This window comes from Podarcis gaigeae (assembly GCF_964106915.1).
Source record: "Podarcis gaigeae genome assembly, chromosome: 5".
Taxonomy (NCBI): domain Eukaryota; kingdom Metazoa; phylum Chordata; class Lepidosauria; order Squamata; family Lacertidae; genus Podarcis; species Podarcis gaigeae.
The window spans coordinates 91,043,560-91,058,529 of NC_139681.1; the positions used below are offsets into that span (position 1 = coordinate 91,043,560).

Sequence of the window (14,970 nt, forward strand, 5' to 3'; positions counted from 1 at the left end):
GTCGCAAAGTGCATGTATGCAAACATTGCGATGGATTTGGTCGCTGATCTCAGGTGCGTTCAGCGAAAACAAACAAGGGAACACTATCATTGAAAAGCAAGTCAGCTGGATCCGGACCCCGCCCCGCTTTCCCCCCTGGCTTTACACCCAGATTACATTCAGGTTTGGGGCTCTTGCCTCCATGTCCGGTTGGTGAACCTCTGGTCTCTGTGCGCGGGGAAACACGGGACTGGCCTAGAGACCTTTGCAGGTGGCCAACGACTCTTTAATCTTGCGTGTCTAGGGCGACTCTGCCCTCAGCTTGGCGTGTTTGCGCGCTCGCGCTTTCTCGCTGCGGCCGGCGGCAACTCCCACGGCCCACCAGCGCGCGGGGACAGGTAGCACCTCTGCCTGCACGTCTGAACGCAGCTTATCTCCCGTCACGGGGCCAGCGAATGCGCCGAGGTCTCGCCTCTATAGATGTGGGCGCGCGGATCCCACCCTTGTTCCCCCCTTCGGATTTGATTCAAGGCGCCTTTAAACAGCGTTTTTTTTCCCCCCACACGCCGCCCCCGCCTGCGAGGGCTTTCCTGGAGCAAACCGTTCGCGTGAGGCGGCGTTTCTCCCGCGCGTGTGCGCGAAGAAGCGGGACAAGGACGTCGTGAGAAGGAGGAGGACGAGGCGGTGCAACCCCCGCTTAATAGGAAAGGTAGCATAAAATAAAAACGAAACGCCCGTCTCCCGCCTCTCCAAGGGAGCAAGGAAAACGAGCCCTCGTCCCCCATCTTGTTTCTCCCGTTTCGCGGCCTGAGGAGGCGTCGCCCGCCCTTGAGGCGCGCGCGAGGCGGCGGAGGTGGGGGCGTTGAGGCCTGAGGGAGCGGAGATCCCTCCGCCTCCGTGAGTCGCCGGCGGCTGAGACTCGAGGGCGGCGCCGCCCGCCCCTTGCCCTCCTCCTCCTCCCGCCTGCTCCGCTCCTCCCTCGGCCCTGGGCCTGCGTCGGGTGTGAGGAAGGGGGGAAAGCCCCGAGGGCGCCCCGTCCCTCCTTCTTTCCCCTCCCTCCAGTCTCTCGCCCTCTCTCTCTCCCCCTCAGGTGGAGATAGTTTCTAGAAGCCCGTCCCGGCGTCCTTTGCGGCCCCAACATGGAGGAGCTGACGGTGGAAGTGCGCGGCTCCAACGGGGCCTTTTACAAGGTACGCCTCGCCCTCTCGCCGCCGGGAGCCCGGGGAGGAGCGGCCTCGGCGGGGGGACGGGGGACGGCCCGTTACTGCGGGGTTGGGGCCGGAGGGGTGGGCGGAAGGGCGGCCCTCGGCAGCCACCCTCGGAGCGGGGGAGCCTTTGGCCCAGGCCGGAGCGGGCAGACAGTGGAAGGTTGAGCGGTTTCTTTTTTTGGGTGGGCGGGTGGGGAGGATAAAAGGTGTGTGAGGCGAGGGGTGCGGGGCGGTGTGGTGTGTGGCTTTTGGGGAGGGGCTTGTGGGTGGGACACGGGTGAGGGGAGAGGTCGTGGGGAGAGCCCAAGTTCTGGGTGCGTTCCGTGTTCCCGCAGTGTTGAGGTAACGCTTTTTGGTTTTGGACACTCCTGGAAAGCGGTGTAACGTGCGGAAGGGGCTTCCCTTCGTTTCCCGGGACAGGGCAGGCCAGGGCTGACTTTGTGAAGCACCTTGAGAAACCTCTTTTAGAGGGTTTTGTGTTGGAAGGCCCTTTTTTTGTTTTTGGCCTTGTTACCTTGATAAAAGGGGGTGGGAAAGGGAGCTTCTGAATTTTATTTGACAGTGGTGTGTTCAGTGCCCCAAGTAGGTCACGGGTGGGGTGGGGTTGGGGTGTTATGAGTCACTTGTGAAGGGTGTGGGGGTGCCCTCTGCTCTGAGTCAAAATACATTTTATATCCCTTTACTAATATTAGATTCAGGTCAGGGAGCATGGAGTCACACCTCTGGTGATAAGTAGACCCACTGCTGTGGTTTGGGTTTTAGAGAACATTTGTGCAAGCTAGAGGTAGGTTGAAAGGTGTGGGATTCTTCACCCAAAATGCAGGTTACTCTGTTTTAAATAAGCTACTCCTTCATAAAGTTAGGAATGCTCGACAACCGTAATACTTTTACAGACTCTTGAGTTTATTTATGTCACCAGAAAGCTTTCTTCACTGCCACCCTCTCTGGTATGCCAGGATGTTACAGGATCAATACAGGATACTCTCAGCTGTTGCTGTCAGTCTTTCTCCCTAAGCCAAGCCTTGGATGCTTGAAAATCCTAGACCTTTTTATGGCGTGAGGCCTCTGTTCCTCTACAGGAGCACTGATAGGAGCCAGCATTGTGAATTAGTTTTATCTGTGCACTGTGAAAGTTTTATTTATACTCAATCATAAATGTATGCTATTTACAGCAAAACTATTCACTATGTCTGTGTTTTGGGTGGGTGTTGTGGCAAGTATAACTCATGTAAATGTGATGGGAATTTAAAGTTTGTTGCTAGTTGACATTCCATGCAATACCAATGGCAATTTTGTAAAACTTAAGGTGAGGGGGACTCCCTTGTAATAAAGTTTTGAAACTAATTACACCACATTTGTATTTTGTACTTGAATTCATATACTTATGAACATGGATCCTACTCTTCATCTGTGGAATAAAGAAATTTAAAGTCTTGTATAAGCTTTACAAATATATCAGAATATAGGCAGTTCATTTGTTCTAAAATTTATATATTTTCTCAGTAGGGCCTTTTTACTGGTTAGTGGTGTCAGGAATTTCTGAGAAGTATTTTGCCTGCCATTTTATTTCTTTACGACCTTGTGCAACATACCTGTGCCATACTTTAGTTTTGTGACTCCAGGAGTGTTGAAAGCCATATCTTAAGATATCTTCAAATGCAAAGTCATAGTAAAAATTTGGAATTTGTTTTTGTGATACGTGGATGACTTTTCAAAGACAGCAATTGCAGGCTTGATGAGAGATGTGATTTGACAACATTAGTTTATATGTAAGAAGGTTAAAATGTTCAAGTTTAGTGCCATGTTAAGTGAAAGTTTTTCATTCAGCATTTTGAAAATTTTGTTCAACTTCAGTATGTACATGTGATGAAATTATGTTTATACTTTGCTGAATCCGTTTGGCCTTGAAGCTTCCTTGCTCAGCTAGCACAAGCGTTTATTTTTGAAGAAGTCAGTTTTCTATTCTGCTTTTTCATGTGTGCAGATGGAAGGAGGAGGAAAATGTTGTTTTCAGAATGGTAAGTCTGTGATTTAAATAAAACCAACCTACTGGCAATAATAGTTGGAACTCGTTGGTGGTAAAAGTAATACAAGGTCTCACTGAGACTGAATTTAATCAGTGATAATTGCTTCAGGCAGTCACATACCAGGCATATATGGTTATTATCATGGATCACAGCACCATTTTAAAATTGAACATTGCTTGGGCCTAGTTGCTGCTAATGTAAAGCCAGGATTTCCAGGGCATTTAAGACATCGCATTTTAGCATTTGTGGAGTTGTTAGCTACTGTTGTAAGTAGCCCTTTGCCTATAGGTGGGCCTGGGATCCAAGTTGAAAAGGTTCCGGATATTGATAGGCTGTGTAAGAATTGGAGAGCTTACAATTTTGATAGTTGGCAAATCTGGAAATGTTTAACTTACTCTTGGATTACTTTTTTGTGATTTACCGTATATTGGCTAGTGACTATATATATATATAGAGAGAGAGAGAGAGAGAGTGACTGACACAAAAATAATTCCAAATCCTCCATTTGAATGCAGGCCATCCTGTTTTAATTTCCTGAATAACTCGGGGAGGATATATTGACAGAATGCAAAATCCATGTGACTATACTTGCTTTTAGATTCTTGTTTCAAAATTATGGCTAGTTAAGATTCCCTCACCCAGCATGCTTATCTACAACAGGGATGGGCAACTTGTAGCTCTTTAAATATTGTTAGATTCCTGACTCCCATCAGCCCTAGTCAGTGTGCCAGTAATTGGAGACAATGAGATTTGTAGTCCAACAATACCTGTTGGACAATAATTGCTTCAGAGCGCTCAGATGGATGATTTTTAAAAAATATATCCGTTATTAGTAAGCTGCCATATGGGGCTTGATTTGTTCATGACCTAATACATGGCTGTGAAACCTGTGGCTATTCAGGTGTTACTGGACCACATCCCCCATCATCCCTGACCTTTGGTCATGCTGGCTGGAGTGATGAGAATTGGGGGATCTGACAACATCTGATACTTCATATCACAAGTTTCCCACTTGTTATAACAATGAATAAATAACCAGAAATATAGTTTATGGATATGGAAGCTATCAACAGTTATTTATTTCCAGTTAAAGATGGTTGCTATTTATTTATTTTTAATCTGGTGTGGACTGGTCTCCAGTTATTAAAAAAAAGCTGACTTTTTCAGTTGATGCAGGTACTTTTGATTTCAAATTGAAGCTAGCTTTAGAAACCCTTTAGCAATAACTTGGCACCAGCATTCGAAACTCACCAGGTGCCAGACGCATTTTGCACCTGCTATCAACCACTTGCAACCAAGTGAAGATGCCAGGATGGCGCCTGACGTCTCCACCATCTGGAGGTGCATGCCTGGGGGATCCTCGGATCTGGACTGCTTCCATACACTAGGAAAACGTCCTGTAGAATTCTGTCAGTTATAGTTTATCTCAGATTTCCTCAACCTCGGCCCTCCAGATGTTTTTGGCGTACAACTCCCATGATCCCTAGCTAGCAGGAGCAATGGTCAGGGATGATGGGAATTGTAGTCTCAAAAACATCTGGAGGGCCGGGGTTGAGGAAGCCTGTTTTATCTTCACAGTCAGAATGAGCTTTAGGAACCAAAAAGTCGTATTGCAAAATATGACTTTTGAGCTGTCTGCTCCAAAAATGGCAACTAGGCAATCCTTGTTGGCAACTTTAACCCTAGTTTAAGGAGCCATTTGGTGCCTAGCTTATATATATGAGTTTCTGACACTGCCATTGGTACTTTCATGAATTAGTATGCCTGCACACTGAAATCTCTGTGGTGCTACTATTGTTAAAATTGACTGGAAACACTAGCATCAACTTCAATTTAAGAAGGATTTAAAATGGGACTGGCCAAATTCTAGTGAGGTTAAGCCTTTCAGTGACTACTAGTTATGTCTGTATACTGCCTCCAGTATACCAGTTGCTGTTGAACAATTGCAATAGCGGGCTGTTGCCCTCAACATCCATCTTGTGGACTTTCCATAGGCATTTGGTTGATCATTGTGGGAAGCAGCGCTGGACTAGAAAGGCCTCTGATATAATCCAGCAAGGCTTTTCTTATGTACCCTTCCAAAGTCAGATTGAATATCAGCACTTTTCAGGTTTTTCCTCTGTGTACAGTGGTCAGTTTATAATCATTTACAAGCTACTGAGATCCTTGGGGAATATTTTACTCTGTTTCCAGAAAATTACATTTAGTAGTGTTTTTATATTGGCACATTATTTAGCAATTCTTGCCTTTCTTAGTGTGGCAAGCATCACAAGATGTAATTTTGAAGGCATGAAGACAGCCTTTGGACCAACAGGCAGGAAAACTGCACCGCTGAAAACCTTGTTGGGAGATAAAGTGATGGGCAGAGCACTATTAAGAACTGTACTCCCAGGAAAACATGGTTTCCAACAAAGCAATTGATAGCATCCAGACTCTGCCTTTCTTGGAAGAGCTGGATTTCCCTCCCTCCCTGGTTGAACTGAAGAACCCCATCAACTCTTAGGCATGTGGTAAAGCCCCAGGACAGAAATGCTGAAAGCCAGTATTAATTCCTTAATTCCTCTCTCATGAGTACCTTCTCTGCATTACAAAGAGGTCTGCAAACTTGAATCCCTTGCAGAAGACCACAGTGACTGGAGGCGAACAGTCAGGTTGTATACCACAGTAGTGACCAAAGGAGGAATGACTGCAGGGAGGAGTGCAGAGGGAAGACATACCATGGTGTGCCTGTAGCAGCACAATCAGATGCCTTCATCTACCCCAGCTGCAGTAAAATATGTCTCTGCCATATCATTCTCAACAGCCACAGCAGGTGGTGTAAATCTCTCAACAGTTTGAGTTTACACCTTTTTCCATTGTATCCCGAGATAGACAGATGCCAACAACAAAGGACTGACTATTTTTGTCAAGAATTGTGAAATCAGAGTTTTAGAACAAGCTTTTGCCAAAAATGTTATGGGAAATCCAGTGTTAATATTGGATGATGTTTACAATTTCAGAAGAACTTTGCAATGAAATAGCTTGCATTGCACTAGCCATTGTTAAATTAGTGCAGGGTAGAAACTGGACAGTGTCATAATGGAAGAAGGCACAATTTTTTTGTCAAGTTCAAATGATACATAGATTTTTGCAATTTTGGAACTATGCTTTAATATCTGCTTCCAGTGGTTACTTTGAGCTGTATTTGTTCTTTACCAGTACTTTTTACTTTCTGCTGCCCATGAGTCATATCTCTTTTGGATTGAGCTTTACTTGGCTATCTCATAGTCACTGGCAAGTTGCATAGCTGTAAGCTTATTTTAGGTTATCTGGTTTTGATAGTAGAGGCTCTTGAGAAAATAGGAAGTTAAATATTTTATTTCGTGTTATGCCCCTGTACAACACTATTTTTTTCCTTTGGGTGTATTATGATTTTGAAAAATCAGTTTGAAATCCCAGTGTACAAAGTAGCATAATAAGAATAGTTTTCTGGACAACTAACATATTCAGAGAAATGGAGAGGTTTTCAAAATAATGGTCGCAATATATCTATGATTTTTTTCAAAGGACTTTGTGATGTGACATTGACTTCTGATAAAATGAACCTGCTAAACCAGGGATCAGGAACCTGTGGCCCTATAGATGATGTTGGACTACAACTCCTATTATCCATGACTATTGACCAAAGTCCGTTTTGGAGGCCTAATCCGGCCCGCTGTTCAATCCGGCTCCTGTGGCAGTTTATTTCGTGGGCTAAAAATCCTTAAAAAACCTCAACAACCTCAGTCCTAAGAAAATCTCAACAACTTTGGGGTAAAAATAATAAAAAAACCTCAACAACTTCAATCCTTAAAAAAGGTCACCAACTTTGGTTGGCCCTTTGGTCAGCCCTCATGGCCTTTTACTTCATCAAATTTGGCCCTCTTTGAAAAAAGTTTGGACAACACTGATCTAGCTAAGGGTGATGGGAAGAGGAATCCAACAACATCTGAAGGGCAAAGCCTTTCCATTCCTGAAATAAACTATCAAATTCTTCGTTGTTCAGATCATTAAAGCTTTTATGTTGATTGAACTCCTGCCAAGTACAACATAGTACAAATTTCATTCTATACTGATTCTTGATCAGTATAGAATTCATACACTTGTTTTTATTTGAGAAACTTGGCATGCTTCATGTTTCATCATAAAGTGATCAGATGTGCATAAATGAGATAGTATAGTTCTTATGTGGAAATTACAGTATCATATGAGGAGCCTGTTTCAGGGCACACTTGCGTGAATAGATCAAAACCCTTTTTTATGGCATGCTCATTGCAGGAGTGTTTTCAAACTAGCAATGTGAAGCATGATGAACAGTTCTATAGCTATAACTTCCCAGTTATGCATGTTTGAATTTATTCTGGGTCTTGAAGGACACAGTTTCCCCTGACACCCCCCCTCCCATTTGCTCAGTATTGATCCAGTATTCCCCCCGCCCCGCATTTGCTCAGTTATGATCCAGCATTTCCTCTGATACACCAATATACCAGTGACACAAACAAACATTGAGAGTCGTCGTTGGAGATTTGATTTAGATTCTAAAGTTTACTGATGTGTGCACAACAAGGTCATAGAATCAAATTACAAATAACTAAGTTGAAGTAAGTTTATTATAACTTTATTTATTACATTTATATTTCACCTTTCCCCACGGAGCTCAAGGTCCTGTGCATTGTTTTCCCCATCTCATTTTATCTTCACAACAACCCTGTGAGGTAGGTTAGGCTGAGAGGCAGTGACTGGTGACCTTCATATGTGAGTGAAGATTTGAATCCTGATTTCCCAGCTCCTAGTCCAACACTCTTAATCACCATACCACAAAGGAACACAGGAAACTGCCTTATACCGAGTCTAGCCATTGGTCTGTCTAGCTCAGTATGCTGTCACTAACTTGATAGCAGCTCTGAAGGGTTTTAGACAGGAGTCTTAACCAGGCTGGCAGTTGAACCTGATACATGTTCCTCCCATTCAGTCCCCCCCTCCAGAATTTATAAAGCAAACGGAAACATCAGCCCAGGGAACACTAGTGGTTTGGTTAAAGGTAGAAAAAGCTCTAAACATGTAATGTAGCAAGAAATGAGAAAGCAAAGTTATTTTCAGCCTGTGATTTTGACTGTGATTTTGAAATCCCTCCAAACCCCTGAATTCTAAGTTTAATTGCTCTGTTCTTAACAAGGTCTTGTTGAATCTCAGTACACCGGGGTTGTCAAACTGGCATCTACAAATGTTGGCTGGGCTTACTAGTCGGTCGTTATTTGTGGTTGTCCTCCATCCATTTAGCATGAGCAGAGGGCTTTAGAGGGGCTATTTTTTAATTTGCCCTGATTATGTGGAATATCTTACATTCCATAGCTTCAAACTACAGTGGGTAGTGGGTTGCATACACTTCAGGTTACATACGCTTCAGGTTACAGACTCTGCTAACCCAGAAATATTACCTCGGGTTAAGAACTTTGCTTCAGGATGAGAACAGAAATCATGCTCCAGCAGCAACAGGAGGCCCCATTAGCTAAAGTGGTGCTTCAGGTTAAGAACAGTTTCAGGTTAAGAACGGACCTCCGGAACGAATTAAGTTCTTAACCCGAGGTACCACTGCATAGGGCATATGAGGGCTGCATTTGTGACTATCCTTTTTGCTCTTGTTGAATGGATATGTAAGATGCTCGAATTTTGGCATTGGGATTTTTGTTGATGTTGACAAACTGAATAATTTGCCAAGGAGAGAGGTGTGAGAGGCAGGGTGATAATGGGGTAGTTAGACCAGAAACAAAGGTGAATGTTTAAGAGCTGTATGAACATCATAAATGTTGTCTAGCACAGGGGTAGGCAACCTAAGGCCCGGGGGCCGGATACGGCCCAGTCGCCTTCTCAATCCGGCCCGTGGACGGTCCGGGAATCAGCGTGTTTTTACATGAGTAGAATGTGTCCTTTTATTTAAAATGCATCTCTGGGTTTTTTGTGGGGCATAGGAATTTGTTCATTCCCCCCCCCCCAATATAGTCCGGCCTCCCACAAGGTCTGAGGGACAGTGGACCAGACCACGGCTGGAAAAGGTTGCTGACCCCTTATCTACCATTTTGTCTTCCAGCAGTGGCTACCTGGATTGTCCTTGGAAGTTCACAAGCTGATCAAAGCTCCATTCATTGAAATCTCATAGGTTTCAGTGGAACTTTAGCACATGCAACTAGATTAAAGTTGGCAACTTGTAGGCTGAAGTATTGGGATGCAACAACAAAGCTAAAAACTTAGGGGATTTTGAGGAAATCCAGTACTGAGACCAGTACTGAGCTCTGGTGGCATCTCAGCGATAGCTACATTTTTCCTTCTTTGTGAGTCTGCTTTTTTCTTTTTCTTTTTAAGATCTATAGTTTTTGTATAATTTTAAGATTGACATGTATTGACATGTATTTTACAGCATAGTCCACTGTGAAAAACTTCTTGGTTCTCAGGGGGCTTCTTCAGACTGTAGTGTTCAGCACTGTAGAAATAAGCCTAGGTGAGCCTCAAGTTCCCACATTTTTCTGGTGTGGTCATGAGAAGGAGTTTGCAAGCTTTTGCTTCTATTTTATGCAGTGGAGGAGCAGATTAGTTGAAACCTATTTCTTGGGAACTAGTGCATTCATGCTAAGCCAAGGTTTGACTTAACATGACATGTGAATGTAGCCACTGTAGTTAATAAGAACAGCCTGCTGTGATGGACCAATGACCATCTAGTTCAGCATCCATCCTTCTTTTCACAGTGGCCAACCAGCAAATACGACCTGAGTCTGTGGAGGCAGAGCATGTCTATCCTGGCTAGTAGTCACTGATACAGCCTTTTCCTCCATGAATTTGAAGGCATGGATGATTTTCATTCTGGTGAATAACAACGCCCCTGGGGCCTGAGCTGTATATTGTGAGGCTTACAGTTCAATCCTGTGTAGAATGAAACATGCTTAAGGCAAAGTCAATGGACTTGAGATTGTAGGATCAGCTGTTAGCACAGCAGCAGGAGATGGAGTTGTGAAAAGGAGGTTGCATTGTAGCAGCTGAGTTAGGCTGCCAGAAAACTTGAAGTGGATTACTTGAGTGGAGGGAAAACTAGTAGCCTTTTAGCTTGATGCTGAAAGCAGATTCCTGCTATTCTCTTCTCTGGCAAAAATGAAGCCCTTTGTTGATGAAGTGGATGAACAGAATGAAGAGCTCATCTATGTCAAGAGAGTTTGATTGGGAGAAGTATTATCATTGTGAAGAGCTGCTGGACAGGAGTTGGGAAAAACTCTGGATTTTGGGGGAGAGGGAGTTTATGCTCTGTGTTCTCTAGTTATGTATGGACTATTTGCTACAGAGCTGTGGCAATGTTTAATTTCTAAAAAGATATGCAGCAACTCAGATTTGTGTAAAATTAATTATTTGTATCCTCCTTAATTTCTTTGTGGGAAGGGGAGGGCAGATTGCACTTCCTCAATGGCAGGAGAAAAACACATTGTGTGTGCTCGGGCATGTTCCCATGCTCTTCCTGACTGATAGAAATAGTTGTTGACAACACAATTTGTTGACTGGTGGTTTCAGTAATTCTTCAAGTAAACTTGAAACTTTCCCGATGTGGCTGGGACTCTTAATTTAGTTAGAATTGCCATCACTTATCACTGTAGCAGTTTTCTTTCCTAAAAGGAAAAGTGGAACCTTTCCTTAACTTAGTTCTGATGTTGTAATCTGTGGTGTGCTAACTGCAAAATAATAGCAGTATTTCTCTTGTAATATCATACTTTGACCAAAATTATTTAGCCTTTGAGTGTTGTAGCTGAAGATGAGGTTACTAATAAACTCAGTGAACCCTTTATTAATTTTTACTACGGCCGTACCTTGGATCCCAAACGCCTTGTGAGCCAAACGTTTTGGCTCCCAAATGCTGCAAACCCAGAAGTGAGTGTTCTGGTTTGTGAATGTTCTTTGGAACCCGAATGTCTGATGCGGCTTCTGGTGCTTCCAATTGGCTGCAGGAGCTTCTTGCAGCCAATTGGAAGCCACACCTTGGTTTCCGAACGTTTTGAAGTCTAACGGACTTCCAGAACAGATTCCGTTCAACCTCTGAGGTACCACTGTATATTTGTTCCTTCTTACCTACAAGTAAATATTAGAATAGTTATAAGTTGAATAGTTCTATAATAGGATTGACGAATATCCATTTTTCCTTAAAGCTACTGCAAACCATTAAGTACCGTATTTTTCCCTCTATAACACGCAGATTTTTTCTCCTAAAAAGGAAGGGGAAATGTCTGTGCGTGTTATAGAGCGAATGTGTGGTCCCTGGAGCCGAAAAATCAGGCAAAAATCAAATCGCCAGGCAAAAATCAAATCGCAGGGCTTCATGGAGAAGGGAAACCTGAAAAGAGGAAGCGGCTGCTTTCCTGCATTCTGCCTCAGGGTCTTACTGCCCACCCACCTCTGTTTCGTTGCTGTGTTTGCTGAAACGGAACAAAGAGCAGGGAAAGCCCCTCCCCTCCAGGCAAGCTCCCCCTCCCCTCCAGGCAAGCTCCATTGCTGCTGGGGGAGAGGGAGAGAGAGGGGGAAAGGGAGAGAGAGGGGGGGAGGGGAGGGAGAGAGAGAGGGGGAGGGAGGGAGAGAGAGAGAGAGAGAGAGAGAGATGGCTGGCTGGCTGGCTGGCTTGGGTGGGGGAAAACTTTTGCCTTTCTTTTCTCCAACCCGTTAAATCCCTCTCCTGCATTCTTAGCCAGCTGCTTCTCTGCACACCCCTCTAATATCCCTTCTTTGTTTTTCCTTCGTTCCCCACTTAAAATGTGGTTACAAAGCATAGATCCACATAGATCCTCAGGATCTTTGCATTGGGTCACCCCAAATTCACCATCAGATCACATAGCATGTCCATGGCTACAGCCTGCCCCCCCAAAATCATGCACCCACTGTTGCCTGGGGCTGCAGTGGTGCAAAAACCTGGTTAAAAAGCATGGATCCACAGGGATCCTCAGGATCTTTGCATTGGGTCACCCCAAATTCACCATCAGATCACATAGCATGTCCATGGCTACAGCCTGCACCAAAAAAATCATGCACCCACTGTTGCCTGGGGCTGCAGTGGTGCAAAAACGTGGTTAAAAAGCATGGATCCACAGGGATTCTCAGGATCTTTGCATTGGGTCACCCCAAATTCACCATCAGATCACATAGCATGTCCATGGCTACAGCCTGCACCAAAAAAATCACGCACCCACTGTTGCCTGGGGCTGCCATGGTGCAAAAACGTGGTTACAAAGCATGGATCCACAGGGATTCTCAGGATCTTTGCATTGGGTCACCCCAAATTCACCATCAGATCACATAGCATGTCCATGGCTACAGCCTGCACCAAAAAAATCACGCACCCACTGTTGCCTGGGGCTGCAATGGTGCAAAAACGTGGGTACAATGCATGGATCCACAGTAATTCTCAGGATTTTGGCATTGGGTCACCCCAAATTCACCATCAGATCACATGTCTGTGGCCACAGCATGAAGCCCAAAAATGATACATCCACTGTTTCATTCGGAATGTTTTTTCCCTTGTTTTCCTCTAAAAACAATGTGCGTGTTATGGTCAGGTGCGTGTTATAGAGTGAAAAATACAGTATCTCTTTTGTATGCAGTCTTTGGCATATTTACCCATGTTGTGTTTTTTCTTTAAAATTGTTCCAGTTTAAAATTATCATTCTAATGGGAGGTGCCATTTTGCAAAAGAAAAAAATCATTCTTGATAACAGTATTTAACAATTTTTATACTTTATTCTAGGGATTCATCAAAGATGTTCATGAGGATTCACTCACAGTTGTGTTTGAAAATAAGTACGTACTATGTTGAAAAATATTACTCCCTTTATTTAGTTACATAATGTGCCATCCCCCAGAAATGCATAACACATAGTTCACTATGGAGACAAAGCGCAGGAACTTGACTACAAATACAGTTGAATGTAAAATCGAAAGAACATACTTAAATGTTGTTGCTAAGTTCTTGGAGCCACAGTAGTCCTGTAGTCTTGGCAATTATAGTAAATTGAAACGGGTTTAAATAGAAATAAAGCTGATCTTACTGTGTTGACAATGGAGAGGCTGGTAAATAGCCACTCTGTTGGCTGCCTCCCTGTGACTAAGGCAGAGATCCTTCTGTAAATTAGAAGAGAACATTTCCCCCTCCTTTCTGGCTGTCACTGTCCTGGTTTAGGTGATTGGGAGTAAACTGCAACAAGTCTCAGTCTTGTGTTCTTCCTCTCCCCACCACCCTAATACTTGAGAGAGACCTTCCACTTTCATTTTAGAACAAACTACAATGCTGAATATCTACACTGAGGAGGGAAAGTATTTGATCCCCTGCTAAATTTGCCCATTTGCCCCCTCACTGTATATACCACAGAAGTGTTGTTTGTTTAAACCAGGGTAAAACTGAAACTGGAACCTATTTTGTTGGCTAACCTTGGTAAGAACAAACCACAGTTCCCAGCATTCATATGTAATATGGAACTCTAGTTTATTCTAAAGTGAAAGCAGAAATGCTTGCTCTCTTCTCATCTGCAAAGGATGAGAGAGTGGGAGAGCGCATAAAGCCAAGGCTCACCACAGCTTGCTCATAATCATTTGCATAATAGTTTAGGATAGAGAGTACCACTTGAGTCACGGATGGTTATTATAAGTGTGTGTTGTTAAGCAATCTAACAAAAATGTTGTTGGCTTTTGAATATTGAGGTTCTCTGTTTAATATTAGTGTGGACAGTATTCCATTTGTGTCCAATATTAGTATTTAAATAATCAATTTAAAATTACAACTGTGAACCAGGGTTACCTTTTCTTACTGACCATGATGTAATTTGAAACTTTCAGCTGGCAACCAGAACGCCAAGTTCCCTTCATTGAAGTAAGATTACCACCACCACCTGATATCAAGAAAGAAATTGGTGAAGGAGATGAAGTGGAGGTGAGTTCATCCAGTGATGGGCAGTGACTTGTATTTTTAGTGGTACTGTTGGTCAAGTTAGACTCTTAAAACCAATCATGTCAAAATGAATGGAATTTTCACAGCAATGCTTGGTCACTTGTGCCATGGATATAAATTAAAGAAGTTCCCCTCTTTCCAGTAGCTACACAGCTGTCGGGAGTCAGTCTGCATGTTGTTATTACCAAGTAGAATGTATTCTTCATGAAGTCTATGTAACAGACTTTTTGGGAAGACCATGTATAGTGAGGACAAGCAAGTTCTGAATTAGACACACAGGACACAACTCTCAAATGCAACAGCAAGGTGCAGTTATTCCTCTAGGAGGCACTGCATTGTCACCAAAGAAGGGAGGAGGATTCAGGGCTTCCTCTTGTTGCCATGGTTGGTGGATCTGTTTCTCTTCTGTGTCATGCTTGTCTATGCCTCAAATTTGTCATCACATAATGACAAATATGAAGAAACAGAAACTGATTGCGATAGTTCAGAAAATGAAACTGATCCTATGAATACTGCATTAAATTTAGTCTCCCCTCCAATCCTTTTCTCAGCTATTCTTATGGCTTATAGACATAGAACCACAGAATTGTAGAGTAGGAAGTCCAGTCCCCTGCAATGCAGGAATCTCAACATGCGGTCCCCCATCCAATTTGAAACCATGCTTTGTTTCAACATGACACGGTTTTGTGTCTGCATGACAATGTGAAGAACTGAGGAGATGCAGTGATTTTGAGAATACTTAATAATTTTCTTTTACTCATAAACTGACAATACC

General features: G+C 43.6%; 1 protein-coding gene across 10 annotated transcripts in view; it reads left to right on the forward strand.

Annotated features, from left to right (window-relative positions):
* The first annotated feature begins 288 nt into the window (after positions 1–288).
* Positions 289–14,970, forward strand: part of FXR1 (FMR1 autosomal homolog 1) — a 33,168-nt gene continuing 18,486 nt past the window's right edge. For 2 of the 10 annotated variants that reach the window (XR_014564356.1, XM_083739512.1), the window contains exons 1-3: positions 740–1,169; positions 12,999–13,051; positions 14,084–14,177. Coding sequence is in view for 7 of the 10 variants with exons in the window: in XM_083739512.1 (XP_083595638.1) it covers positions 1,119–1,169; positions 12,999–13,051; positions 14,084–14,177 (198 nt within the window). In the remaining 3 variants the exon portion in view is untranslated. Of the gene's footprint in view, positions 689–727; positions 1,170–7,972; positions 11,430–12,837; positions 13,052–14,083; positions 14,178–14,970 lie in introns of those variants that run through there. The other 8 variants (XM_083739510.1, XM_083739514.1, XM_083739509.1 and 5 more) reach the window with 7 other exon arrangements.